Source organism: Diadema antillarum, unplaced genomic scaffold (genome assembly GCF_040938485.1).
Source record: "Diadema antillarum isolate AM-2024a unplaced genomic scaffold, OU_Dant_1.0 seq00000383_RagTag, whole genome shotgun sequence".
Classification (NCBI taxonomy): Eukaryota; Metazoa; Echinodermata; class Echinoidea; order Diadematoida; family Diadematidae; genus Diadema; species Diadema antillarum.
Window position 1 is genome coordinate 1,554,793 of NW_027271381.1, and position 27,994 is coordinate 1,582,786.

Consider the following 27,994-nt stretch of genomic DNA (forward strand, 5'->3'; position numbering starts at 1 on the left):
GCATTTTGAGACTACAGAGCAACACGAAAAAGACTCTCTACTTTGTCTTGGGAGGTAATTTCTCATTTCACCACTTATACCACAGCATATCAGTTATATCTCCTCTAAATTTCAGTTCTTTCTCATTCTGTCGCGATCTGGAGCAGCTGTGTTACACTGAAGATTTTAGAATGAAGGCAACAGTTTGTTTAGGATTCCATTTGCTCATTCAAACTCTGGTCGTCGAAGTCGGCGGCGAACAAGCTTCACCGGATTGCCACAATGTTAGCGTCAGTAAATGGCAAGTAGACGGTAGGTACCACATTTATCTTCTTTCTTCACAAGTATTCCCTGCTTTGTGACGTAAGTCGTGATGCAGTCGACATTGATAACGTATAGGTCTTATTCTCAAGCGCTTTTATATAAGGTCATATTTTTTAGCCATTTTAACTTTTCTTCGGTATTGTGTAAGCCTATGTTAGAGCTTGGTCTAGATTTAAAGAGAAGAGCAAAATTCTTATCGATTAAAATGGTATTGCCCATGTAAAATTGTGAAATTTAATAGGTATTAGTCTTTAAGCTATCTTTTATTCATATAAAATTTCATAAGATTTTTAAATAGAAATGAAACACTTTACTTGGAATCATTTCTTAAAAATCCACATTATAAAACTAAATAGTTATTAGTGATAGTAAATTGTTTCAGGAGACGTATAGATATTGTCTTCTGATCCATAATTAATGACATTCATGAAAATAAAATCGAAAGCTCTGATAAAAAAGAGAAGGAATAATACACCTTTCAACGGTCTCTTAAAAGTCCGTTTCATAAAGTCATCACATAAAAGTCTTGACATAAATCTAAGAGTGGCCAATGTTGCTCACATGTTGCTATGAGAGACTTTCAAAGAGATGTAAAATCTATTTCATGAAGTCTCTCATAAGTGTGTCTTATGAACGAAAAGTCTCTCTGAAGACTTTCATGAAACCGACTCCAGGTCCTGGTATGATTTAGCGTTTGCAAAATCATCGAGAAGTTATAAGATTGAATGCATCCCTTTTGCATATTATATACCACCTAAAACCTAACAAACAAGCTATAATTCTGTAAATCAAATTTTATTCATATTACTATATCTATATTAATACAGTTTTGTTAATGGTACTGGGCAAAGATACATTATTTCTCTCATGTAATCGGACGTTAACGCCTATTATGTAGACCCCTTCATAAATCTTTGACTGTCTTATACATCAGAATATTCATTGAATACTTTACTTCAGTCTAATACTGATCACCTGTGCAATCAATTTATAATAAAGATTCAAGAATGAAATAGGGGAATGATTATTCAACAGCAAAATGATTATGTCAGCCCACATCTTTGAAACTATGACGAAAAATTTCCTCTGGAAAGAGTAATTGAGCCTCGTTTGAAAAGAAAGAGGTTACTTAAGATTCACGAGTCAGATCATCTAGCCTCACTTTTGTCAAAACCTACCATCTTCATGAGATATCTAACGGTAAGAATTCATGGACATAGCCTTCCGATAGGATTATTGGGAATAGATATATATGTATTTATAAATCACATATATCTGCATCCAACGGCGTAGCCAGGATTTCATCTTAGGGGGGGGGCGGTTAGTCTGCGAGGGAGCGAACTTTTCACTGAATATCATGAACGCGACTGAACCCGAGCGAGCGGAGCGAGTGAAGGGGGAGGGGAGGGTGTGGGAGGGGGGTGTCCCCCCTCCCACGGTGAGAACTTTTTGCATTTTGATGCTGCAAATGGTGCAATTTGATGCATGTTTTTGCGTGTTTTAACGAGTTGAAACAGTCCCACTTGTTTAAGGTTGCAGTATATTTTGATGTAGATTATCATTGAACAATTTGCCACAATTTAAATACACTTCTTGTATTACTTCTTTTCACTGAATATCATGAACGCGACTGAACCCGAGCGAGCGGAGCGAGCGAGGGGGGAGGGGAGGGTGTGGGAGGGGGTGTCCCCCTCCCACGGTCAGAACTTTTTGCATTTTGATGTTGCAAATGGTGCAATTAGATGCATATTTTTGCGCGTTTTATCGACGTGAAACAGTCCCACTTGTTTAAGGTAGCAGTATATTTTAGTGTAGATTATTTTTGAACAATTTGCCTATAAAATGGTATAAGTTAAATACACTTCTTGTATTAATTCTTTTCACTGAATATCATGAACGCGACTGAACCCGAGCGAGCGGAGCGAGTGAAGGGGGAGGGGAGGGTGTGGGAGGAGGTGTCCCCCCTCCCACGTTGAGAAATTTTTGCATTTTGATGTTGCAAATGGTGCAATTTGATGCATGTTTTTGCGCGTTTTATCGACGTGAAACAGTCCCACTTGTTTAAGGCAGCAGTATATTTTAGTGTAGATTATTTTTGAACAATTTGCCTATAAAATGGTATCATTTAAATAATCTTCTTGTATTAATTCTTACACTGAATATCATGAACACCGTCTGTTCAGCAGTCAAACAGAAAAAGCATGCACACGAGGGTGTAGATAGGCGCATATCCCCTCCCATCACACGAAGGTGATTTTGCGTTTTCAGACCTGAAATTCAGCGATCTGTTGCAAATTTTTGGTGCAATACTTTTTCATCGAAGTGATAAAATCACGGAATTTAGCTCTTATTCCGAATGTGCACCATCTGTGTGTATGTATAAAGTCTAGTGAGGTAGAGCTTCGGGGAAGGGGGATTCCTCCTCCCGCTCGCGGAGCTTTTGCGTTTTTAGAATTGAAATAAAGCGATCTGGGTATAGCCACAGTCTACTTCTATGCATGGCGGAAGGGGGGGGGGGGAGGGGCGGGCGAGCAGGGAGAAGGCGTGGGCGAGTGTTATCCCCACCCTTAACCACCCTTCCCCACCCTTGGAGCTTTTGCCTTTTTAAGGTTGAAATTGAGATATCTCGTCTACGCATATTTGATGGAATCAACATTTGGGAAATGACACACACACACAAACTGATTGGGGGGAGGATTGAGGGAGGAAAGTGTCGATTAAAAGGGGAAATTCCCCTTAAACATGAGGGAACCTTGAGTTTTCGGAATATAAGTGATAAGTCTTGTGCACTCGGAATTATTCATAATTTTTTGTAAATATAAAAAGTGTACTAAGCTAGGGAAAGAGGCACAGAGGGGGAGGGTTTGGGAGGGGGTATCCCCCTCCCAAGCACGAGAGATTTTGCATATTTTGAATTGAAATTCAACGATCTGGTGCACACTTTGAGTGAAATATTAAAAAAAAATATCTTATTTGATGAAAGGTTGCAAAGGAGACCCGCGCTTCATGTGCATGCATACAGTATACACGCATTTTTTTTTCCGCCTCCCAAATCCCCGGTCCAAATCTTAGGGGGGGCGATCGCCCCCATCGCCCCCCCCCCCCCCTGGCTACGCCAGTGTCTGCATCTCTCCGGCTACCTTATCGGTTTAAAATAAACTAATCACAACCATCTATAATTCAGCAAATACATTTGATTTCTTTAAGCTGGGTTTTTTGTCAAAATTATAACAAATATGCAGAATTTTCTTCGGCACTAAAATATTTAGCATAGTTTACTATCATCCTCTTTTCAAATGCGAATTCTCAATCAATTTTGAATTTCTTCCACTAAAGATTTGAGAAGGATTTTTTTGCAGGCTGCCCTTGTTTTCTTTTTTCGAGAACCAGTCTTGTGTTTTTAAAAGTGAACTTCTATTCATGTCCGCTTCAGATCTGCTTCTCGATACGGTATCCCAAAATGATATTTCCTATATAGAGCATCACAATCAATAACATATAAATAACTGGAATCTAATACTTGCTATTTCAAAATTTTTCCTTAATTAACGTGTATAGGTTATTGTACGTTGTGTTACACGCCCAATATCTCTCGCCCCTGCATGGATAAATCAGCCAACATTAAATTGATATGACCATGCCTTGATTAGAGCATTACCTTGGCAACTATTATCTAAATCTTATAACTGACATGAAAAAAACGATATGATGATAATAATTAGACAAATTTGTATAGCGCAGCTACTATGTAAATATACTCTACTGCGCTGTGATGTAACAGAGCTCCTGTCACTGATTAGACACACGAAAAATAAATAACAAATCAATCAAAGGCTTCTGAAAAAAGATAAGTTTTCAATAAAGATTTGAAGACAACAAGTGATGATGCCTTCCTCAGTTTCTCAGGTAATTTATTCCAAAGTTTTGGAGCAGCACAGCTGAAGGCACAATCCCCAAAAGTTACTTTCGTTTTTAAGTGAGATTGCTTTAGAAGCAACTTATCCTGTGTACTTCGTAAATTATGAGAATATGAGTGTGATTTCATTGATATCAATTCTGATAAATAACCAGGTGCTTGACCATGCAATACTTTATAAACAAGTATCAAAATCTTAAATACAATTCTCTGTCTTACTGGCAACCAATGTAACTTCTTCAAAACAGGTGTAATAATGTGAACATTTTGACGAACTGGACACAAGTCTCGCACATGCATTCTGCACACGCTGAAGCTTGGTTATCTGTGAATCTGGTAAACCAAACAATAGCCCATTACAATAATCAAGCCTATTGCTAATGAATGCGTGAACAAGAGTTTCAGCGTCTTCCTGGCTCAAATATCTACGAATGTGACGCAAGTTATGCAACATATAAAAAGCAGACTTGCATGTGGTTGATATATGCTTCTCCATGTTTAAACGAGAATCAAGCCATACACCCAGGTTTTTCACAGATCTCGATGGTTTAACTTCCAAATCTCCAACTGATATCTTACTAATATCCAGCTTTGCTACTTGTCTTGGTGTCCCAACAACAAGAAACTCAGTCTTTCCATCATTAAGCATTAACTTATGTTTGGACATCCAAGAACGGACATAGCATATACAGGATTCTAAGTTTGAAATACTATCAATGTGTTGTTCACCATCAGGACTGAAGGAAATATACAAGGAAATATATCCACAAAGAATGCATTTTTTTCACCCATCATGTGAAAATATATAAAATCTCCGAGGAACTTCGTGGGATTGGTGGAAATTGGTGCTTTCAATTCACTTCAACTCAATTCAAAGGTTTTATTTTCACTTCTTTCAACAGAATGTACAAAAGTATAAATTCGACATGCATTTTAAGGAATGATGCATATAGGTCCTAGGTAGCAAGGAATAACATGTACATGTCAGTAGTCATTACAACGTGAGGTGTTTTTCATACAAATATATTTATGCATTCTGTGAAAAAAAAAGTATCCAGGGCTCCCCTGGAAACCAGTTGAGAAACTGAGGGGACTACCCTGTTTAAATATGACGGAATAGATAAATAAATAATACATACATCTTTACATTTTTTATCTTTCAAGTTTCTGCCTCATTATTTCACCTCGAAAGAAACATACAAACATACAATACACAGTATATTATGCATGGTGTTTGCATCAGCCAGAGAACACTTTCTTGAATCAATTGTCAGACATTAAGCTCATTTTCTCATGTAATAGCATAAACTAATAGCAGTTGTTAATGCGAGTTAATGCGCTTATGATTCACACTGCATGGCGCTCGCAAGTAGCGATACAACTGCAGCTACAAATTCAACAACTGCACCCACGCTCAGATGATGGAGACACTACGAAAAATGTTTTTTTTTTTTTTTTTTTTGGGGGGGGGGCTCTCTCATGTAAACATGAATCTAACATTGACAAAAATTACATCAAATGTTGCAATTATGTTAATTCATTACTCAAAGATGTAACACAATTCGCATCGAAGAAGATTTTGTATGTTTATACATAATGATACATTCTAAATTAAACTATTGGTTTTCCCTCCCAATATCATCAGATTTGCATTCGAATTAATGAAAAAGAGTTCAAATTTAAGCGATTTTGGTCACTGCTCTCCTCTCATGGTTCATTTTAATTCTTTGAGTATTCAATTCCATTTCATGTCATTCATTTTAGATTTTATTTAATTCAAATCAAGAGAAATTCATTCAATTTAACGACTCAAGGTTGGCATTCAATTTCACGCCAGCTGGATAGACGTCCAAATTAGTGCCAAATGCCAGTTTCAATTTCATTTATATAGGAACACGACTTCGCACTTTGAACATTCGAATTCTATCAACATACACAGCTTCCACGGGCCCTTTTTTCACTCTCATAGGATTGGATGATACAATTTCATTTTCATTTTAAAGTCTCATATAATTATCTTAATTATATTGGATTTATTTCTTTCCTGTCGACCTTTCTGTCACTTTCAATAAATTCATCCCTAACAGTATAGATGTAACATTTAGGAAATAGCCATGATGTCTCAGAATTTTATATCTTAAGGGTCCTATACGTCCAAAGCCATATTGATCCATTTTGATTCCATCAGCTGTCCATTCCTCAGTTCCCCTTGTCCGTATCATAAGTTGCCGTAATCGGATCAGTTGAAAATAGACCTATTTCACCAAAGGGTTATATCGCCAGTTTTGCTAGTTGTCAAGGTCGTGCTTCATCCACAAATTTTGTCTGTATTCGATATGTTCACTCATACTCTAGGTATAGTAGCAGCGGCTAAAATCGTGTGTATGAATAAAGTGTAAATGTATATGTTTGAAAGTGAGGTTATACGAGTTATTAGCTATATAGTATGAGTAAAAAATCACATTTCAAGGTATATCAAGTTTGCATTCTAAATCATTCTAACAGCTGAGTAAATACAAGGAATAAAGGCAACAACGAAAAAGACGGCCCATACTTTGTAATCGTTTGCCTTATATAGAGAATTTCGAATTCCTTAACGCTTTCCACGGCGGTGCTGATGCAAATTGAACGTGTTGAACTTGCATTTTTAATTTGAATGCCCTTCTTATACTCTTGTGTGAGAAACTCATGAAATCGCATGCTGATGAAATTAATTGAATGAACTAGTTACCTTTTTGAATGTCGATCTCGGTGATCATTCAAATTCACTCAAACTTGAATGACCGCATCGTTAAATCGAATGCAAATCTGATGAAGTTGGGTGGGAAAACCTATATCATATACACAAACATATCTATATGGTTCATGCATCAAAAAGAGTAAAAATACTAGTAATGTAGCTTAAAAGAATCAGTCGGAGAGGATAAATAGAATAGAGAAGAATGGAGAAAGAAAGCGTAAGACAAGACGTGCAAGAAAGTGGAAATTTACAAGAGAACCAAGCTGTGAGGTTCTTTCAAAATTCACAGTGAAACCTGAAAATCGAAAAGTATATAAAATGTGCCCATTTCTTGAATTAAGTGCAAGTTGAAGATAAATAAGCAAAATAATTAAAAAGAAAAAATAAGGCAATCGACAGCGATAGAATACAGAAAATGATAGAGATATAATGAGTATTATGTGAATAAGCAAAAAATACCAAACTGAACTATAAATGCCAAAAACACTTTTATACGTTAAATACCGCAAACTGATTTTGTAAACACAGAGGGGATGGAGAAAATGAAAAAGACCAAAAAAAAAAAAAAAAGATACATCACGTGAGAAAGGTAGTAAAGGACAAATTTTAAACGCAGTAGAGAACGAATCTGAATAAAATATAACAATAATTGTTCATTAAGAAGGCGGACTTCAGATGGAATAGTGAATCTACGATAGCGTTCAGTTCTACAAGGCGCCGTGTTCAGTAGATGAGAATGACAAAATTCGCGCGTGAAAATCTGACTACGGGAAGGTAGCAAATAGTCTTTATGACGGGGAAGTGAAGGAGCCCACTTCCAAATGATATAAAGTTATCCATATTGCAAAGTTAAGTGTTCAACATTTTCATAGGAAGTGTACTTTCTGTCTAAGATAATGCGACAGGTGGTTCAGTAAGATATTTGATCGCACCATAGACATAAAAAACAATTAAAACGAAAAAAAAACAAAAAGATATAAAAAAAAAAACAGTTATCGGAGTTGCCGTAATCAATTTCACCCACAAACAGCGGGCTCGTAGTGTCAGAATAAAGATTTGAAGAGCGTGGATGTTCAACCAGTTTTATCTTGATATTGACACCGGTTCCATGACATTTGCTCCTGTGACAATTGCTCCCATTAGTACCCTTAGCCAAACATAAATTTTATCTACAAACTTAAAGGGATGGTACAGTATTGGTGGAGCTGAGGATTTGGCTTTTAACTTTTTGTGAGATACCAAGAAACTACTTATGAAATGATATAGAGCATGCCATTCTAAGAGGAATTCAAAGTTTTTTTTTTATGAAAATCGGTTTTGGAATGGCTGAGACATCAAAAAACAAAGTAAAACAAAGCGAACGTAATAAAATGTGGGTCCCACATTTTATTAGTATTGCTCTGTTTTGGGTATCTCTGCCATTTCATAACCAATTTTCATCAAATAAACGTTGAATTCCTCTTGGAATTACATGCTCTTTAATATTTTGTAAGAGATTTCTCATTATCTCACTCAAAAATGTTAAAAACCTGAAATTAGGTCTCAACCAAAACTATACGAGTCCTTTAACCCAAACCCTAATCCTAATCCTCACATCAAATTAAACCTAGAACCCTTTCGCAACACTAACCCTAAGTCCTTGGAGAGAAGACCGGAGTAACTGTCGAAGGAGCAAATGTCGTGTCACCATTGACACCATCATTTACAAGATAGGGTTGATTTCCGTTCTTCATTCCACACTTTCAACTTCACTTCCATAGAGCTTCAGCTGTTATAAGTTTAATAACAATTGTATATCACAGTACATGTATTTTATAAAATGTGACGTTGCATAATAAAACCAACAAAACCTCTAGATAGAACTTGTGGCTGCGAGGCTCAGATTTTAAAACAAAGATGAGTGACCTCACGAACGAAGCAGATGATAGAAAATCCTATCACTATACACAATCACAAAAGGAGAGTTACGTTTGAGAAATAAGAATCCGTTGATATGTACTGACTCTCTTTTGTGCTCCGGACAAAACAAGAGGACAGAACTCCATCGTCACCACCATGACGGGATTATCGGAATATCCTGACACTCATGAGGCATTCTTTTCATGGTTATGTAAATGTATAAATATTGCTGCTCACTTTTTTAATGATTATGTTCATGTACATATTTCTGCAGCATGTGATTGGAAAACGAAGGAAACCCATGTCTTTTATTTCATATGATTTTTTTTCTTGATTCACTTCATGAAAAGCTACAGTATACGTCCCAAAACAATTCAAAAGCACAATTTCACAGGGGAAAAAAGTATTACATAATCATTATACATGGGAATTCCGTTAGAACGAGATCGGATACAACAAGAATCCGCTTATAACGAAATAAATCGTCCGGTCCCAACTAACTTTGCGTGTTAGCCTATAGGAATTTGAAGTTCCGTTTATAGCGAGATAATAATTTTCTGGCCTAAAAACAAGGAAAAACAGAGACGAAATTGCGTGGAAATAACATTTTTCTTTTTACACCGAACTAAACAATGGGCAAAATCACGCATTATTTTAAAACCAGAAAAGGTCCATTCTCCATGTAATTGTCTGAATTATCGTTGCGTGCAGGCAGCGACTAACAACAGAACGCAATCAATTTATTTTAGGAGCACGCGCCGCAAGTTCGTGAAGTCTCTTTCCGAGGGCAGAGATGGGACAGCGTCGCAATAATTAGAAGCTATTTCCTTCGCTAATGAATAGGCCTAATGTTATGACAAACGCCACAATTCGAATGATTTTTTTCTGAAACGAGAAAGAACTAATGGTGTATTTATTCTTATAAACCTTTTCCGCAAAGATCCGTAAAGGAGGCAACTCACTGAGCGGCGAATGCTTACGAACAAGGGCGCCGGAAGAAGGGGGGGGGGGGGGCAAAACAGGTTTTTGCCCCCCCCCCCCCCCCCCCCACACACACACACATTTAAAAAACTAATAATAAAGGCACTTTTCTTGTTTGAATATCATCAATTTCATAACTGACAAATATGAAAATGTGAACATTATAATACACTAATACACTTGTATTATACATTATTGTATAACACTTTACTTAAAAGTTCACCTTATATGGTAGCCTCGCGTCCTTCGACGAGTGTATCATCCCTTGGAACATACCTTTAGAACCCTTTCATTTGTCCTTTCCTTCTATGTTTTCTACCAATATAAGAAAAAGCTTTTAATGAATTTATTTCAGACTAAAACCGAATGGTAAAGTGAAAGTGGCTCACCAATGCTTGCTGGCGGTGACTATAGCATATGCACGCAATGCACTCATCTTTGACTTTAAAATGAACATTTCCAACAGTTTCGGCACATTAATAATGCATTTTAGTTAGAAGCGGCTATCAATGTACGTACGTTCATGAGAAACGAAAATTTACGATGATTCTGAGCTCTCGCTCTCGCCGTTCGCGCATATAAATGTGTATAAATAAATGTTTATTAAAAGATGTTGCTTGACAACTGTGACTTCTGTTATTTTGAGTCAATAGCAGCGTAATACAAAATTTAGTTGATCAGACGGGCAAGTCTATACAGTCGCCAGGGGCGTCACCAGCTTTTTTTCAAGGGGGGTGCGTTTTGACACTTATGTTTACGAGATTCTTTGGACAGACATTTGGAATATAGGAAGCTCTCAATCCCTAGACTTTTACTGTTTTTTGAGGGAAACCAAGCGGGGAAAGGGCACCGGCGTATAGCTATGATTTCATCTTGGGGGGGGGGGGGGGGGGGTTAGTATGCGAGGGAGCGAGCAAGGGTGGGGGGAGGGGGAGGGTGTGGAAGTGCCGGAGGGGGTTGTACCCCCTATAAATGGATTATGGAATGACGGTGTGAAACGACAAATCACTGGCAGCGATATCAGGAGAATGGCATAACGACTACATGCGAGCGAGGGGAGCGAGCGAGCTTGAAAATTTTGACATTTTACAGTCCAAAAACTGCCGTTTGTAGCCATATTTTTTTGCTCTTTAAATAAAGGGGGGGCGCACCGGGCGCAACTGCTGGCAATTACTGGCAGCAACGTGAGGTGAATTGCATAATAATTAAATGCGAGCGAGCAAAGAGAGCGAGTTTGGAAATTTTGACATTTTACAGTCCCAAAACTGCCATTTGGAGCCATATTTTTTCGCTTTGGGGAAATAAAGGAGGGGTGGGGGCGCAACGGGCGCAACTCTCGGTAATCACTGGTAGCAACATCAGGAGAATTGCATAACAATTAAATGCGAGCGAGCGAGCGAGCGAGCTTGAAAATTTTGACATTTTACAGCACAAAAACTGCCGTTTGTAGCCATATTTATTTGCTTTGGAAATTAGGGGGGGCACCGGGCGCAACTGCTGGCAATTACTGGCAGCAACATGAGGTGAATGGCATAGCAATTAAATGCGAGCGAGCGAAGAGAGCGAGCTTGAAAATTTTGACATTTTACAGTCCAAAAACTGCCATTTGGAGCCATATTTTTTCGCTTTGGAAATAAAGGGGGGGGGGGCGCACCGGGCGCAACTGCCGGTAATTACTGGCAGCAACATCAGGAGAATTGCATAACAATTAAATGCGAGCGAGCGAGCGAGCGAGCTTGAAAATTTTGACATTTTACAGTCCAAAAACTGCCATTTGGAGCCATATTTTTTCGCTTTGGAAATAAAGGGGGGGGGGCGCACCGGGCGCAACTGCCGGTAATTACTGACAGCAACATCAGGAGAATTGCATAACAATTAAATGCGAGCGAGCGAAGAGAGCGAGCTTGAAAATTTTGACATTTTACAGTCCCAAAACTGCCATTTGTAGCCATATTTTTTTGCTTTGTAAATTAAGGGGGGCGCACCGGGCGCAACTGCTGGCAATTACTGGCAGCAACATCAGGTGAATGGCATAACAATTAAATGCGAGCGAGCTTGAAAATTTTGACATTTTACTGTCAAAAAACTGCCATTTGGAACCATATTTTTTAGCTTTGGAAATAAAGGAGGTGTGGGGGGGGGGGGGAGGGCGCACCGGGCGCAACTGCCGGCAATTACTGGCAGCAACATCAGGAGAATTGCGTAAAAATTAAATGCGAGCGAGCGAGCGAGCCAGCTTGAAAATTTTGACATTTTACAGTAAAAAACAAATAAACTGCCGTTTGGAGCTATATTTCTTCGCTTTGAATTTAAGGGGGCGCATCGGGCGCAACTGCTGGCAAATACTGGCAGCAATTTCAGGAGAGCATAATGATTACATTCGAGCGAGCGGAACGAGCGAGCTTGAAAATTTTACATTTTACAGTCCCAAAACTGCCGTTCTTAGCCATACTTTTTCGCTTTGGAAATTAAGGGGAAGGGGCACCGGGCGGAACTGCTGGCAATTACTGGCAGCAACATCAGGTGAATTGCGTAACAATTAAATGCGAGCAAGCGAAGAGAGCGAGCTTGAAAATTTTACACTTTACAGTCCAAAAACTGCCGTTCTTAGCCATATTTTTTCGCTTTGGAAATTAAGGGGGGGCGCACCGGGCGCAACTGCAGGCAAAAATTGCCATTCTCCTGATGTTGCTGTCAGTAATTACTGGCAGCAACATCAGAAGAATGGCATAAAGATTAAATGCGAGCGAACGGAGCGAGCGAACGGAGCGAGGGAGCTTGAAAATTTTGACATTTTACAGTCCCCAAACTGCCGTTTGTAGCTATATTTTTTCGCTTTGGAAATTAAGGGGGGCGCACCAGGCGCAACTGCCGGCAATTACTGGCAGCAACTTCAGGAGAATTTCATTACGACTAAATGCAAGCGAGAGGAGCGAGCGAGCGAGCTTGAAAATTTTGACATTTTACTGTCCAAAAACTGCCGTTTGCAGCTATTTTATTATTTTTTTTTCGCTTTGGAAATTAAGGGGGGGACGCCCGGTGCGCCCCTCCCCCTGGATCCGCCACTGGTAGTCAAGGGTGTGGGTTTATGTTCATGACTGGGGGAGGTATGACCAGCGAGGTGGCGTCGAAGTGACCAAGCGGGGAAAGGATGTCCAAAATCGGCACTTTAGAGCATCCCCTAAACTAATTGTGCGTGTTTGTTTGTGTGTGTGTATTATATACATGGAAATGCTAGGAATTATCCCAGGTCAAGTCTTTTTATTGGCAATGCAAGACATTTTTATATAGACTGGTAAGCCTATGTATAAAGCAACACTGCAAAATCAATGATCTAGCTTCGATATAACGAAGCGTAAGGTACAAAGGTGTACATTCTACATCACATTGCGCAACATTGTAGCGACTCTTCGTTCGGATGTACTGAGTACACTGTGCACATCCTGCTTATATGCAGAATGCCAACTAGGAATCGCAATCTTTGTCGGGTCCGGGCTTTTTGAACAATGTTTCACACTATATACCTATTTAATTATGGTTAAAAGAAATCATAGAAAAATATCTTATTTCTGGATCACCCTTTCATTCAAAAGCAGTTTACTAACACTGTCTTGAACTATTATTTCGGTAAATCTTTTTTTTTTAAACCAGCGGATTGGGAGGGGGCGCACCCCCCCCCCCCCGTAGTTACGCCACTGCTTTTGGGTGAAATAATTGGACAGATTTCTTGAATTCTAACAAAAAAGCAAGAAAATCTTTCCACCGCGGGAATTATGATTATGTGGGGTGGGGCAAATGGTGCGCTTGCCTTCCAATATTTTTATGGGGGCAACATTTTTGTTTTCTTTCAAAAGCAAGAAAATCTTCTCATTTCGGGAATTATTAATTATGGGGGAGGGGCAAAACTAAAATATGCTTGCCCCTCCATTTTTTTTTTTTTTTTTTAATGAGGCTAAGGCTCGCTCTTGGGCTGGCAATATGGATTTGTCAGAAGTAACTTACATAGACCCTAAATACTTGTAAGTAGCACACGTACATGCAAACGTGTATAAGTGCTCCGTATCGTACGGATGTACAGTACGGTCGATAAATAGTAAACACTGTAGAATACTAATAGATATGTATAAAATCAATGCTGCCAGAACCAGGGGTGCGAATTGTTTTTGCCGACGATTTTTTTTTTTTTGTGTGTGTGTATCCCTGGTGCAAAATAGTAAAAAAAAAAAAAAAAAAAAAAAAAGAATAGAAAAGAATAATTATTTAGCGTCCGGCGTTGAGGTTTTTTTTTTTAAGGATCTGAAGGGGGTGCGTTCGCACCCAACGCATCCCCCCTGGTGACGCCCATGAGTCGCTCGATCGGTCTGCACGTACTTATAGTAAAATGAATCGTTTCCTTCGCAGTGATTTTTTTTTACATTGTTTGTTTCCCTAGAAAATTGATTTAAAATTCTCTGTAAACGCGACTTTTATATAAACCACTCTGTTTTTACAAAAATCCCTACCATGGGAGGAGGGTATCCCCCTCCCACACCCTCCCACCGTCACTAATGTGCCCCCCCCCCAAAAAAAAAAAAAAACAAAAACAAAAACAAAACAAACCAAACAAACAAACAACAACAACAAACAAACAAACAAACAAAACCCAAAAAGAAAACAACAACAACAACAACAACAAAAACAAAAAACAATCCCAGAAGTGTTCCGGCGCGCTTGCCTACGAATGTTGCAAATTTGGAATTCGCCGACTTTTCTGACGAATGTTGGCGAAAATCAGGGTTCGCCTCTGCCATAAGCGACATTTAGCGATTTTTAGCGATGTTGAGCACCAACTAACAACATTTGAGCGAGCGATACCCGAGCGATGCCCTGTCGATTTCCCGTCGGTCACCGGTCGATTTTAGGTAAAAAATTGAGAAATAATGGGGATCTTCTCCGCGCAGAGACTGAGCAGTCACCGAGGGACGCCCCATTGGCAACTGGACGATCTCCCACCAGCCACCGGCCAGCGACCGACGGGTGATCGATAGGTTATCTACCGGTGTCCCGTATATAGGCGTACCAGCGGCCGCACGCCGGTCTCTCCCGGAAATTTCTCACGAGCTTCCTCGTTTATTTATGTACCTATGTGATTTGTGATGTCATGATCAAATAATTAAGATAAACCTCGAGTCAAAATATTTGAGAGTTAAATTACCAACTACCAAACCTCAGCCATGTGAAACCACAGATAACTACTCTCTAAAAAAATTGAGTGAAAATTTTCACTCTTGAAGGAGTGAATACAAAAAAAAAGAGTGAATTTAGAGTGAAATTGGAGTGAATTTCGAGTGAAAATAATGTTCATTTTCACTCGTTTTAGAGTGACGTCAGGGATCACTCCAAAATCTTCGAGTGATCCCTGAGGTCACTCCAAAATGAGTGAAAATGAACGTTTTCACTCGAAATTCACACCAATTTCACTCTAAATTCACTCTTTTTTTTGTAATCACTCCTTCAAGAGTGAATATTTTCACTCGATTTTTTTAGAGAGTAGAAATTAGGAACTCAAACAAAAGGGAGGAAACCCAAGATGGAACAGAAATAAGAACAGAAAAAAATTTCAAAAATGATCTTTGTTTGCTTCTATATTTTACAGTACTGGTATATTTTTCTATTCCTATCTAATTTCATACTTATATTTCCCTATCTCTTGTCATTCATTACTTCTTCATTCAATAGGCCTGTAATGAATAATATAACCAAACCATATATTACTAAATCTACATAATGATCGACACTATAGCTTTCATCTCTTTTGCCCCAAAGTGGTTATTCCTGTCTTCCATGTCCCTCATGTTGGTTGCCGAGATGTTGAGATGCTGATTTTTATATGTTGGTGGGGTTTCCTTGCCTGATTCCTCCCCCTGCTTCTTCCACATTGCCCTGGCTTCTCTCCCCTATCTATTTTCCTTCAGTGTTTCTGTCATTTTATCTTTATTATCTTCAGTCCCTAAATCGCTCGACGGCGACTGCTCTATCTATTCCCTTGGTTTTCTTCTGTGCTTTTGTCACTTTTGTCTCTATTATTTTTGTTTCCTAAATCGCTCGGCGGTGGCCGCTCGATTAGGTCAGTGCCTGGGCGGTTGCCGCTCGGACACCGAGCGTATTTTGGGCAACGAGTGAAAACTGGTCAGTTGCCGCTGAAACTGCGTTAAAACTTTAGATGTCCTAAAAATCAGTGGTGCCTGGTCGGTCACCGGTCGGTGTCCGACCGAAATTGGCTAAAAACTCGCCGACCGGTCCCCGAGCAGGCTGATTTGGGGGGTTTGTTTGTTTGTTCTTTTTCCATCTGTGAAGATGGCTGGATAGCCCATATTCAGCTAAGTTAAGCTGGTCTTCCATGGGGTCCAGTTGGATGTGAGATGGGACCACTTCACCGGGTTAAACACCCTGCTCTTTGCGATGAATGAATGAAGCGGGATCTTTTACGTGCATGAGTTGTTACTCTCTCATACACGGGACCTCCATTTTATGTCCTATCCGAGGGGGTTGTGACATTGCACACAGGCACATTATATGCACATACATAATATACGAATAATTTATGAGTTGTGAGTGCATAGGGCACGAATATCGCACGAGGCGCGAGATGAGCCACTGGTCTATTCAACAAGGCGCGTAGCGCCGCGTTGAATAGACCAGTGGCGAATCTCGCGCCGAGTGCGGTATTACGTGCCCCAATGCACGAACAAAATCATAAATTATTCGTTTTATACAACACCTTGTCCACAATCACAATACAAAATTAGTGACCGCCAACTCAGGAAGGCCCAAAAATAAATGTAACAATTAGGCAGAGAATTGTAAACCACCTTGCGTGTACTGCTTTCAAACACTCGTCATGATTCGACCACACAGTCACAGGAATCACGAACTCCGCAGGGTCTATACCCATTCTACGCTAACGTTAGATCGAGTTAGGCCTGACTGTTACTTAGGTCGATCTGAGATGTCGGTAGATCTAGTAGTAGGTCTAGACTTTGTCTATTTCCGAAAATGATTTTGTATAAAAACACAGAAAAATAATCAAATTACGGTTTCTCAACTTGAAATGAAATCTTGATGTTGGGATCACTGTGGTCCACGTAGCAGATCAGAGTCAAAAGTAAAAACACAGCAGTACCGCTAGGTGTTGAGGCCGCGATACATGCAACTAGCTAGGTAAAGTAACTGCGCGTACACGTTAAAGTGAAAACTAAGTTTCGGTAAGTGCTTGAGAACCCGTCTAGCACCATTTCATTTTTTCTTGCAATATATCGAAAGAGTCCACTAAGAAACTTACCTGGCTGACGCGGTTTGCCGGAATGATGAGTCGGTTTGGAGTATTTTGGGGAAAATAATAATAGTAGGAAAACCGACTTTTATTCCAGAAGGCTCCAGACTAACTCGGTCTCGGGAAAAATTCGACCCTACTTCAGACAATTCACACGCAGTTCGTGATCGCCACATTCTACTGGCCACACTGGGGTGGTATTCTGAGACCGTTTTATCTCTGTTGTAAGTCTGTTGTAACAAATCGGTATTCTGAACACCGTTTTATCTCTGTTGTAACTTCTGTTGTAACTTCTGTTGTAACTTGTGTTTTATCTTGCGCATTCTTTGCCTGCGCATACCATTGTCTTAGGGTATGCGCACGCGCGTAACAGTGGGCGCAAACCTGAACACCCATTAGATTACATGGTATTCTGAAAACTGTTTTATCTTCTGTTTTAAGTCATGCCCCGTGCAAATTCATGCTTCTGAGATAAAACAGGGTGGAAGGTGTTTTAACTCCGTTGTAACTTTCGTTTTAACTTATGGTAGATGGTGAGATAATTCATTAACTCAATATTGTGGTATGCGAGTTCAAAATAAAAAAGATATACAAAAAAATAAAAACAATGTATGTACAGTCATGTTAGATAGAGAGGTTTGGAGGCGCAACTTTGTTTATGGAACCCGAGTTGGCATCGGCTGAAGCAAGTACATGCCCTCGAATAAGTAGTAGTAGTAGTAGTAGTAGTAGTAGTAGTAGTAGTAGTAGTATGTACAGAAAGGCAAAAGATATAGCAGTTTGACAAAATGTAAACTCATTCCACATATACAAAATTTGGTAACGGTAACATATTGCAAGTACATACGCGTAGTATAATTATGCACATAGATAAAACACAAACAGAAAGGTTACCGGCACCGTCGGCAGTTTGTTTTAAGCACTATTCATTTCAAACATATCTTTCAAAATATCAAACATTCTTTTATGATTTCACCATCTTCACCAATAAGAATTCATTATCAGTATACCTTTGGGTGTTTGAAAAATATTTATTGCTGGGGATGGCGCGAATCTTGAGAAGAGTATTAGAAGTCTATAAAGGTTCCATGATGGAATTTGACGTGATATTGATCTGCATGAGATATCTTGTGAAGATTACGGTGACAACAACAACAACAATAATAATAATAATAACAATGATAATAATAAAATAACAATGATAATGACATGGCATTGCAAGGACACAACTTAATTTAGAAGCGTCTAGCTCCCCATAAACCATGAAATTTGCGTTCCTCTTATGAACGCCAGATATCTTATTTTTTAAACAAAATTTCAAATAAAAAGACTCAATCTGAGATAGCTTTGCGAATCCCCTACTGCACCAACTATACGTCAAAACCGGTAAGAAGGCATAATGATCAAGCTTCTGTTGTATTCATCCCTGGCTCTCTTTACCTGCGCATGCCATTGTCCTATTTGTGCGCACGCCAGAGAATGAGCGCTTGTTAAAACGCGCAGAGTTAAGCAAGGCGCATTTGCCCAAGGGAGCAATCTTATTGGTTGAAATGTCTTAGATGCTACTTCTAACAATATTTCCTATTGGATATGACTATTGCGATGGGCGTGGTTATCATGACTTACAACACCGTTAAAACAGTTTTCAGAATACCGATTTACAACTGTTTTAGCGGTGTTGTAACTCACAGACTTACAACACAAGTTACAACACAAGTTACAACAGAGATAAAACGGTGTTCAGAATACCACCCCTGGACTGCATAATACCAAATGAGGCCTAACTGAATGGACAGGAAAGTGCGTGCTAACGTATTACGTAAATCCTGTACAAAACAAAACAAAAATGACAGCGCGCGGTCCTCAGTTGCTGAGACGCGCGGTCTTTGGAGTTTTTGTTGTTGTTTATCAAGCGCCTTTGATTGTTTTAGAGGTGCTTAATAGGCGCACACTAATTTTGCATGCGCGCAAAAGAGGTTTTTGATGCGCGCGTTGTAACAACTCGGACCATTACTGCGAGTAGCCAGAACACGAAGCGCTAGTTTATACAGGCCGCTCCCATAGGACAACACTGTACACAGAGGGACAACCATTACAACTCATCCCGCCGTCATCAAAGCGAAGCCGAGTTATCCCTGAGTCCGAGTTTAGCCTGACCCCGTTTCGGTAAGTAGGGTTGACTGAACCTTTTTGGTTAATATTTCGCATTTTCGTCGTTACCCATCGAATATCTTGTTATAACATCGTTATCCTGCACATTTCCTAAGCATACGTTCACATTTGGGAGCGAAATTTGACAACTTTTGCAGTCGTACCAGAACTTTGTTTGGGCTTTAACGTTGCAGTACTCCGCCGGCGCCGCGCCTGGTCTGTGAGACTTACCGGCAGCGCAGCGCAGCCGGCCAGCACGTACACTGTACAATGTAGTTTGCTGGCGCTTTGCTACGGGTGTGAGCCACAGAACTCTGTGAGCGGCCATGCATTAGTAGCCCCCCGCGAAGCCGTGCTATAGTACCTTCGAGCCGTGCTATAGGCCCATGCCAGGGGCCTATTGTATGGCTGTCACTCTCAATGAGTTTGATAGGTATTTTCTATTGAATGTCATGTGACATGTTCTTGGCCAATCACAATTCGACATCATTCTGAGGTGTTGTATAACATCTATTATGCGCACGTATCATTAGATTGCGGGTTGTGATTATCATCGTGTATTATAGGCCAATCTACTAATGTCCCCAATTCTGTTTAACATGGACGCGCAATCTCATTCGTTCTTTCCCCTCTCAGATTAATTTTTCTTGGTCTCCCTCTCCGTCGAAATTTGCCGTATACCTCCAGTTACAATGTACACTTGCATACTAAACAGTTCTCTTTTTACGTGTTCATATACAGCCTCTCTTATCTGTATCGGATATAATATACACATATAGCACAGTGCGAGAAGAGGAAGCATCAATAGGCGTGTAGCTAGTTAAATATGGTTTACTGTCAAGCTTCCGGTATACTAACTATTCTATAGACCTTCATTAGAGCTGTACCAAATCAAAACATTGACATATCCGCTGGTATACATAACTTACAGGAAATGGCTGCATTTATTAGCAGTAAGTGCATAAGTGTAAGGGCATAACAATACTTAAAATTGAACATCTTCGTATCATCAGCTATATGAATAACAATAATAGGAATAATCTCAATTATTATTTCATTTCATTTCATTTCATTCATTTCAGTCCGGAAACTATTCTTCGGTGAGGAAAATACACAGCATAAGATCAATACATTAGAAATGAAAAACAAAACTCACACATAAAAACAAAACATAACCTAGAAAACAGACAAACATGGTGATGAAACTACGGCACACATGTAGACAAAAGCAAACACGATCAATCAAAGATATCCATATACAATTACTCCACTAGCACTCGGGAAAGAGAGGAGGTAAGGAGAGAAGCAGACTCCAACTCTCCCGCTTTCGACGGGAGATCTCCCGCCAAAAGCCCATTTTTGCAAAATCTCCCGTTCTCCCGGTCGAGATTTAATTTCTCCCGCCCTGGCTCTGTGTCTCTCGCTTGAAATGATTTTCTTTTTTTACTTATTGCCATCGTATATGTCAAAAAATAAGCCTTAGAAAGCACGAGGGAGCATGAAGAACTCTAGAGCTGCCAGGGCCCAAGCGAGCTCTGGACCCCGGCCGCAAGTAACTTCGCGCTTCTCGCACATCAAGTTGGAGTCTTCCGTTTGCTAGGGATATCAAGCGGGAGAATCTCCAGATCAAAACGTGCTTGGGGTGGAGTCTCTACCGTAGAAGTGCATGCAAAGAACTGAGGAAAGTTATCTATTAACAGTTTCAGTTACGTGCATTTTCAAAGCTCATATGAACGTTGGTTTTTGTTTTAGTTCAAAAGGTAAGTTATTCTAATTTGTTGATCCAGAATATGCCATGTATAACGTCACACTTCCATGTTAAAAGCAAGTCTTAATCCGAGGTAGCACAAATTTTAAAGATGAATTCTTTACATCAGATCTGAAAATTTTGAATTTAAACATATCTGACAAATGTTTGAACAAAAGTTGTGTGCAAAATACATAATAAAATGTGTAAAGTATAGTTTATTTGGTCTCTGATCCAATTTATCAATGGTTATAGTAATGTGCATAAAAGTTCAGTAGGGAACCTATAGCTTGTACATTTAGTACAGTACGCAGTGATATGTTGAAGAATTTGAAGTCTTTTAATATGACATTTGTTTCTGTTGCTCCACACAACATCGCAATAATCTGGTTTACTTTGAATGATTAATTTATAAAACAAAAGGGCAATATCAGAAATAAAAGACCGAATTATTTTTTAACAAATACACATTTTTACGGTATTTGTGCACAAATAATCAATATGTTCATTCCAGTCAAGGGATTGATCAACGTAAACGCCAGGATATTTGCAACAAGATACTTGTCCAATGATTGTGTTATCTATGACTACATTAGTATGTTGCTTTTCATCTCGTTTATGTGGACCAATTATCATAGCTTCACATTATTTGGATTTAGAGCTAAATGATTACACTTCAGCAATTTAGACGTATTTCCAAATTGGTATTAAGTTTGACTTCAATTTGATTAATTCTATTTCAATCATGTGACAATGATACACAATATTGTACATTTTTAGTGTCAGAACAATCATTGCTCTTCATTCCGTTGTTTATTTCGTCACCTTTCCACGTTTTCTATCTGATATAGGTTTCACATACCTCGGCTGTTTTAAACCGTCGTGCAGGCTTAAAAAGGACAGCTTTGATAACAGCAATATGACGACCACATATTGCACGACGGAGTGCGCAAATCGAAGCTTTATTTATGCTGGACTTTCTAATGGAACGCGATGTGAATGCAGCAATTCGAATTGCACTGGACCAGCCGGCAGAGACTGCGAAAAGTGGTGCGGTATTCCATGCGGAGGAAATCGCGACCAGCAGTGCGGTGGTCAAACCCATATCCAAGTGTACAGTGAGGCCCTTTATTTATTTGATTGAGGCTCTCCGACCTACAAGTACCTTCCGTAACCTATAGGTTGATAGCATTCTATAAAGTTACGATTTACATGTCTCTCAAATTATCCACCGTTTGTCTTAGTTGTTATAGTTATACTTCGATGTCTTGATATAGGGTTTTCCCCGGTCAATTCACTGCACTGAAGCATCAATCAAAATAAAATTCAAAATCCGGTCACTCAAATTCACTATCGGAGCAACCAATCTTTAATTTGCGTCATTCATATCTAAGATAAGAGCATGCTTTCAGCAATGAGCATTCAAATTAAATCCAAGTCAGCGCGCCGCGGCGATGGAATCTCGTCGGTCATTTAAATTCGTGAAAATGCAACCATGTTCCAATTAAGTGCATTCAATTTAATCAAAATAGTGTTATATAGACTGATTACCTTTAAACATACACTGCAAAATATTGGCGTTAGATTTAACACGATAGGTGTTTAATCCACACTGATCAAATGTCAATAGTGATGGTATTGAATAGTATTCACTTGACACTTAATTCGTGTTGTTGATTTGACACTGATGGGATATTTTTGACACTGCTCAGGTGCTAATCTAACAATGAAACTACATGGTGCCGATTTGATATTGCTGGTGTTAATGTCAATGGTATAAATCGTAACATGCGCCCAGTGTCAATGAGGTGGTGTAAATGAACCTCTTTTTTCAAAAATTTTCTTGTAGTACTTTATCGGAAAATTACCTTTCTTAAAAAAAAAATGAAAGCGTTATATTTTGAAGTGACACCCGGAGGTGTAAATTTAACACACACACACACACACACACACACACACACACAAATGAGCACCTAACATTTGACACCAGCTCGATGTTTCATATGACACCCGACTTTTTGCAGAGTAATCATATAAGAAGCCTTTGTGAGTGGTGCCTATACCAGTGTGCTGATACAAGTTACTTTCTCCCCTTTCTCCCCTATCCTCTGCCACTGCCCCTCCTTCAAAAATACATTCCATTTCCTTCATTAAATAAACGATAGCAGAAGTAAGAAATTGATCATCTTAAAATGAAACTGAACCCCCAAACAAGGTCATCGGGACTATCGCGTGAATTGAATGCACAAGTAGGAATTGCAGTGCTCAGCCATTTGGAAATTAAACCCGAACACATGCGTGAATTTCATTTGACGGAAACGAAATAGACCGCCCATAAATAAAATGATCGCTCGCATTCTGAATTTTAATGCCCGATTATTTTCGCGGAAGTGCGCTATGTGAATTTGAATGCACATTCGTGAATTGGAATGACAAAAGTATGAAATTGACCGGGAAAACCTGTAATAAATGAAACAGAAACCCTTCCATTAATATTGCATATGGGCCTTAATGTCTTGATGCCAGACTGATCACGGCACGTTAGCAGTACGATACCATTGCAATGCTTCGTATATCATTACGATATTGTTGCAACCCAGATCATCCCCCGATCTTTCTTTCTTTCTCTCTCCTCCCTATCCCTAGTCTCTCGAAACAGAGGCAGGTCTTATCATCACAAAAAGTTTGGAACGTCAGGCGCACGTACAGCACGTAAAATACATAATACTTATGATACATTACTCTTAATGACATATCATGCGTGATTAATCACTCATGATTGTAAGTAGGCCCTATATTTACGAACAAGAGCCCTTCAAATACTTCATTATGATAACATGCGCAATTTTCCTCGTTATCACCATTACCATTTTGATTATTGTCGCTGCAGCTGTCGATACCACCTTTAATTTCTTTACAGAAGTCCTCGGTGATGGCACAAAAGTCAAGCAAGGTAATCTTGTTTCTTGTGCAGACACTTATCTGCATTTGTTGCAAAATAAATGTACCATATTGTGATGTAATATTTAGTGTGTTCAATTTCTGTAAAATATTTAAATGTTCCTTTTGTGAATGAAAAAAAATGAATGAATGAATGAATGAATGAATGAATGAATGAATGAATGAATGAAAAACGATCTGGTGTATACATTTTGTGGCATACTTTAAAATTTGGAAAACTGTTTCATAATGTTCAAAGTATAGCCGTAGTCTACTAGTATATGCAAGGGGGGGGGGAGCGAGCAAGGAGAAGGCGCGGGGAAGAGTGCCATCCCCACCCTTCCCGTAAAGAGGGAGCTTCTGCCTTTTTGAAATTGAAATTGAGATGTCTCGTATATGCATATTATATTTGATGGAATATTTGGGAAATTAAAAAAATATAGATCTGAAATGGGGGAATCTAAACGAGGAAGGGCTAATTAAAAGGGGATATTCCCCTTGTACATGAGGGAATTTTTTAGTTTGTGGAATTTAAGTGATAAGTAATTGTGCACTCAGAATTATACAGAATTTTTGTCAATCTGAAAAGTGTAAGCACTTCTAAGGCAAGGGAAAGGGACACGGAGAGCAGAGAGGGAGGGTGTGGGAGGGGGTATCCCCTCCAAGCAAGAGAGATTTTCCAATTTCAGAATTGAACTTAAACAATCTAGTGCAGGGGCGGATCCAGGAATTCTGTAAAGGGGAGGGCGCAAATAATATTTCTGGTTCCACTTTCCGGTTTCATTTCATTTTTTCTTTTTATTTCTTTTGTTTTTGACGAAAAATAAAGGGGCGTGCGCCGGTTGCGCCCCCTCTGGATCCGCCACTGATCTAGTGCACAGTAAGTGTGAAATATTGGAACAATATAATACAATCTTACTTTAAACTAAAAGGTTGAAAGGGAGCGGCTTCACATACGTACAGTAAACACGCAATTTTCATTAGCCGGTGGCCTTATATGGCAAAGTGTGTCAGGGGCATGCACAGGGATGTTATGCAGACGCAATTCATGAAATGACTCAGTGGTCTACATAGAGTGTGTACATAAACTGGCTGCACTCATTAGTAGTAGGGCATAACAGGTCCAAACAGGGAGATGGGCCGTGGGCCACCTCCCTGGGCATACTAGTAATATAATAATGCGGTTCGATACACTATGAAGTGTGCTTATGGTGGCTTTATTACAAAAACAACAATAATATAAAACTTAACATTCTCGTATTGTAAGATAAATATTGATAAAATATCAATTTTCCGTGGTGGTACGGCCTCGAGTTGTTGTTGGTGTTTGTATAGGGTACGTACGTGTTTCTTCGTGTGTGTGTGTGTGTGTGTGTGTGTGTGTGCGTGCGCTCGTTGTGCGTATGTTTGCGTGTAGCTATGTGCGCATCGTCGTTATTGCTCATATCGTATATAATTATGGGTCAATAACATGAAAATATGATTTCAGTGTACATGTATATTCACATTTTTCCAAATTTGTTTCAAACAATCCAATTCTCGCACAGCTGCTGCCCCCATTGTCGTTGCTGTGCTGATGTTATTTCTCGTCTGCATTGCCACAATTTTCCTGTGTAACAGGTAAGGTTTCGAAGTAATCCAGTTTTACGTAGAACTGATTAAAAAATACTCACATCGCATTCCATTTAGTCATTTTAGCATGCCTGATTACATGGGCCACATGGCAGCATCAATGTCATAAGACATATGTATCATCTATGAAATAAGATTATTTCTATGCCGTTAAGAATTTCTTGTCATTGCACAACGCTCTGACCACGCTGTTTCCCACTCTTCCCAAAGAAAGTTTTCGCATAATCATGTACTTATTAGTTCTTTTTGCCAACTCTGAAACCCCATACTTAAGCTCTAAACACCAAATGTCTATATTCTTCTTCTTCTTTTCTTATGATGCACGGTTACAGTTGTAAGTCCAGGCTACCAAGCCAGACCAGGGCATTGTCTGTTGCTTCTTTAATTCCCTCAAGGGCACCAGACAACACCTGAAGGGGCACACTTGCACAACGTGCAGCACAGTCCGGGCAGGGAAACCACAGTCGCAGGCTGGGCTGTCTATTAGCTTCCACCGATGAAGGTGGTGGACTGTCCTGGCATGGGTTGTGCGGATCCTATTGAGGGACACCCACTGTTCCTTGGAAGATCAGATCCAGGTGGTTTTGACGAAGGATCCTCGATGAGTTCTTCGTTGGGGGGAAATCAGATCCTTCCAATAATTTTTGACATTCTTTGTTCAAGTTAAAATTGCTTTCTTGGAGGAACTTCGCTGCCTACCGGAAAGGTTTGCATTTTATTTGGAAGGTTCTTAAGTCCTCGTAGATGGGAAGGGCAGCCTTACGGATCATTTCCGGCGTCGTAGGGGAAGGGGTCGAGCTATGTGTGACAGAGTTGGCAGTCACAGGTTATAGGTGTTGACTTGATGGTGCCAGAGACTCATTGCAGAGTGGAGGATCGTATCGACCTGCCTGGCTGGCTGCTCTCAGCCCAGACTGGCGAACAATAATCCGTAACTGAATGAACAAGGGCGAGGCATGCAGCTCGGAGAGTATGCGCATCAGAGCCCCAGCAGTTTCCTGCTATAATTTGCGGATGATGTTAGACCTGGTCTTGAGCTTACCGACAACCCTCTCCAAATGCTCTCGATAGATCAGACTGTGATCCAGAGTGACACCTAGATATTAACATAAATGCTTTGCAAGAAGCAATGTTTTTTTTTTTCGTATACTGCAATATGCTTTAATACTGCAGAAATCGACGTATTACCAAAATTTGCATGATCCAATCACAAACAACTGACAGGCATATAACTTACTTTTAACTCCCACTCGCATCCCATGATTTCTGTTCTCCCTTTCACTTGCTTTTGGCTTATTGGTGTACGATTTTTTCGTGTTCCCGAGGCCGCCATGGAAATTAAGTAACTGTTTGTGATACATGACAATATCCAGCATTTATAAATCCTTATTTCTAAAAGATTGATTGCATGATTACCTGAAAATGTTATTGATCTTCCTTATCATAGGCAAAGATGATGATATGATGTCAAACGCTGTGTAAAAACTAACAACTATATTTTGCAAGAGCCCTATATAAATGTTATCAGCATTAATTATGCAATTGTAATTGTAATTGTAATTGTTATTGTAAGTGTAATTGTAATTGCATGGCGTAAGATATGTTTTGTCTGTTAGCGTTACCACCTCGATATTTGGTCAGTTAGAGGACAGAAGATGCGACTGATTTTTTTTTTTTTTAATTTGCTGAGTTTGGGCTGGTCTGTCCTCTATTAAACTGCATGAAGCTAACAATATTTCCTTGCTCCTGCAGGTACAAAAACAAAGGATTCCAATCAAGCCAGAAAAGTTCCCCATGTGTAACGGCCGTAGAGTCACGAATTTCTTCAACCCCTGGAACAAATTTAAATGAAGACGGGGGAAACTTTAGTACCGACAATGGACAGTACGACCACTTTCAACGTGCTGGTGTTGCTGCCTTTACCACATACCCTGCAGTTATTATGGAGAGCGAAGAGGAGTACAGCATTGCCGAAAACCCTCGGTGTAATCCACGGCCACTTGAGTCGAAAACTAGTAACCAGACGAAGTCTCCTCAGTCACCATGCACACTTCAAGACCGACACATTGCTCACACAGAAGTCCAGACAAGTAGGAGCATTCAATCATCCCTTTCCAATGCTTCGATTTCAACCTATGACAATCGTCCTCATAGAAGTAAAATGGAAAGTTCCAGAGGTAGCGACTGTTCTTTTGAGAAGGGGGCTTTTGAACGTGATGGTGAGAGGGTGAATAGGGAGAGACGACGGTGTGCGAGTCCAGAGAGAAGAAGCAGAGGAAAGTCGCAGAATTACTACGCGCAGTGTCTCCGCGCTACCGGAAAGCCGACTGCCGACATCTCATGAGTATCCTCATCAAGAGTCTGCGCAATATC

General features: G+C 39.6%; 1 protein-coding gene across 1 annotated transcript; it reads left to right on the plus strand.

The window, feature by feature from the left end:
- On the plus strand, positions 1 to 27,965 carry LOC139731731 (uncharacterized). The gene is made up of 5 exons (XM_071642610.1): positions 1 to 291; positions 21,901 to 22,167; positions 23,970 to 24,002; positions 25,537 to 25,609; positions 27,374 to 27,965. Exons 1-5 carry the CDS (start codon positions 171 to 173, stop codon positions 27,963 to 27,965), a joined length of 1,086 nt encoding a protein of 361 aa, XP_071498711.1. The 5' UTR covers positions 1 to 170.
- Positions 27,966 to 27,994: the final 29 nt, after the last annotated feature.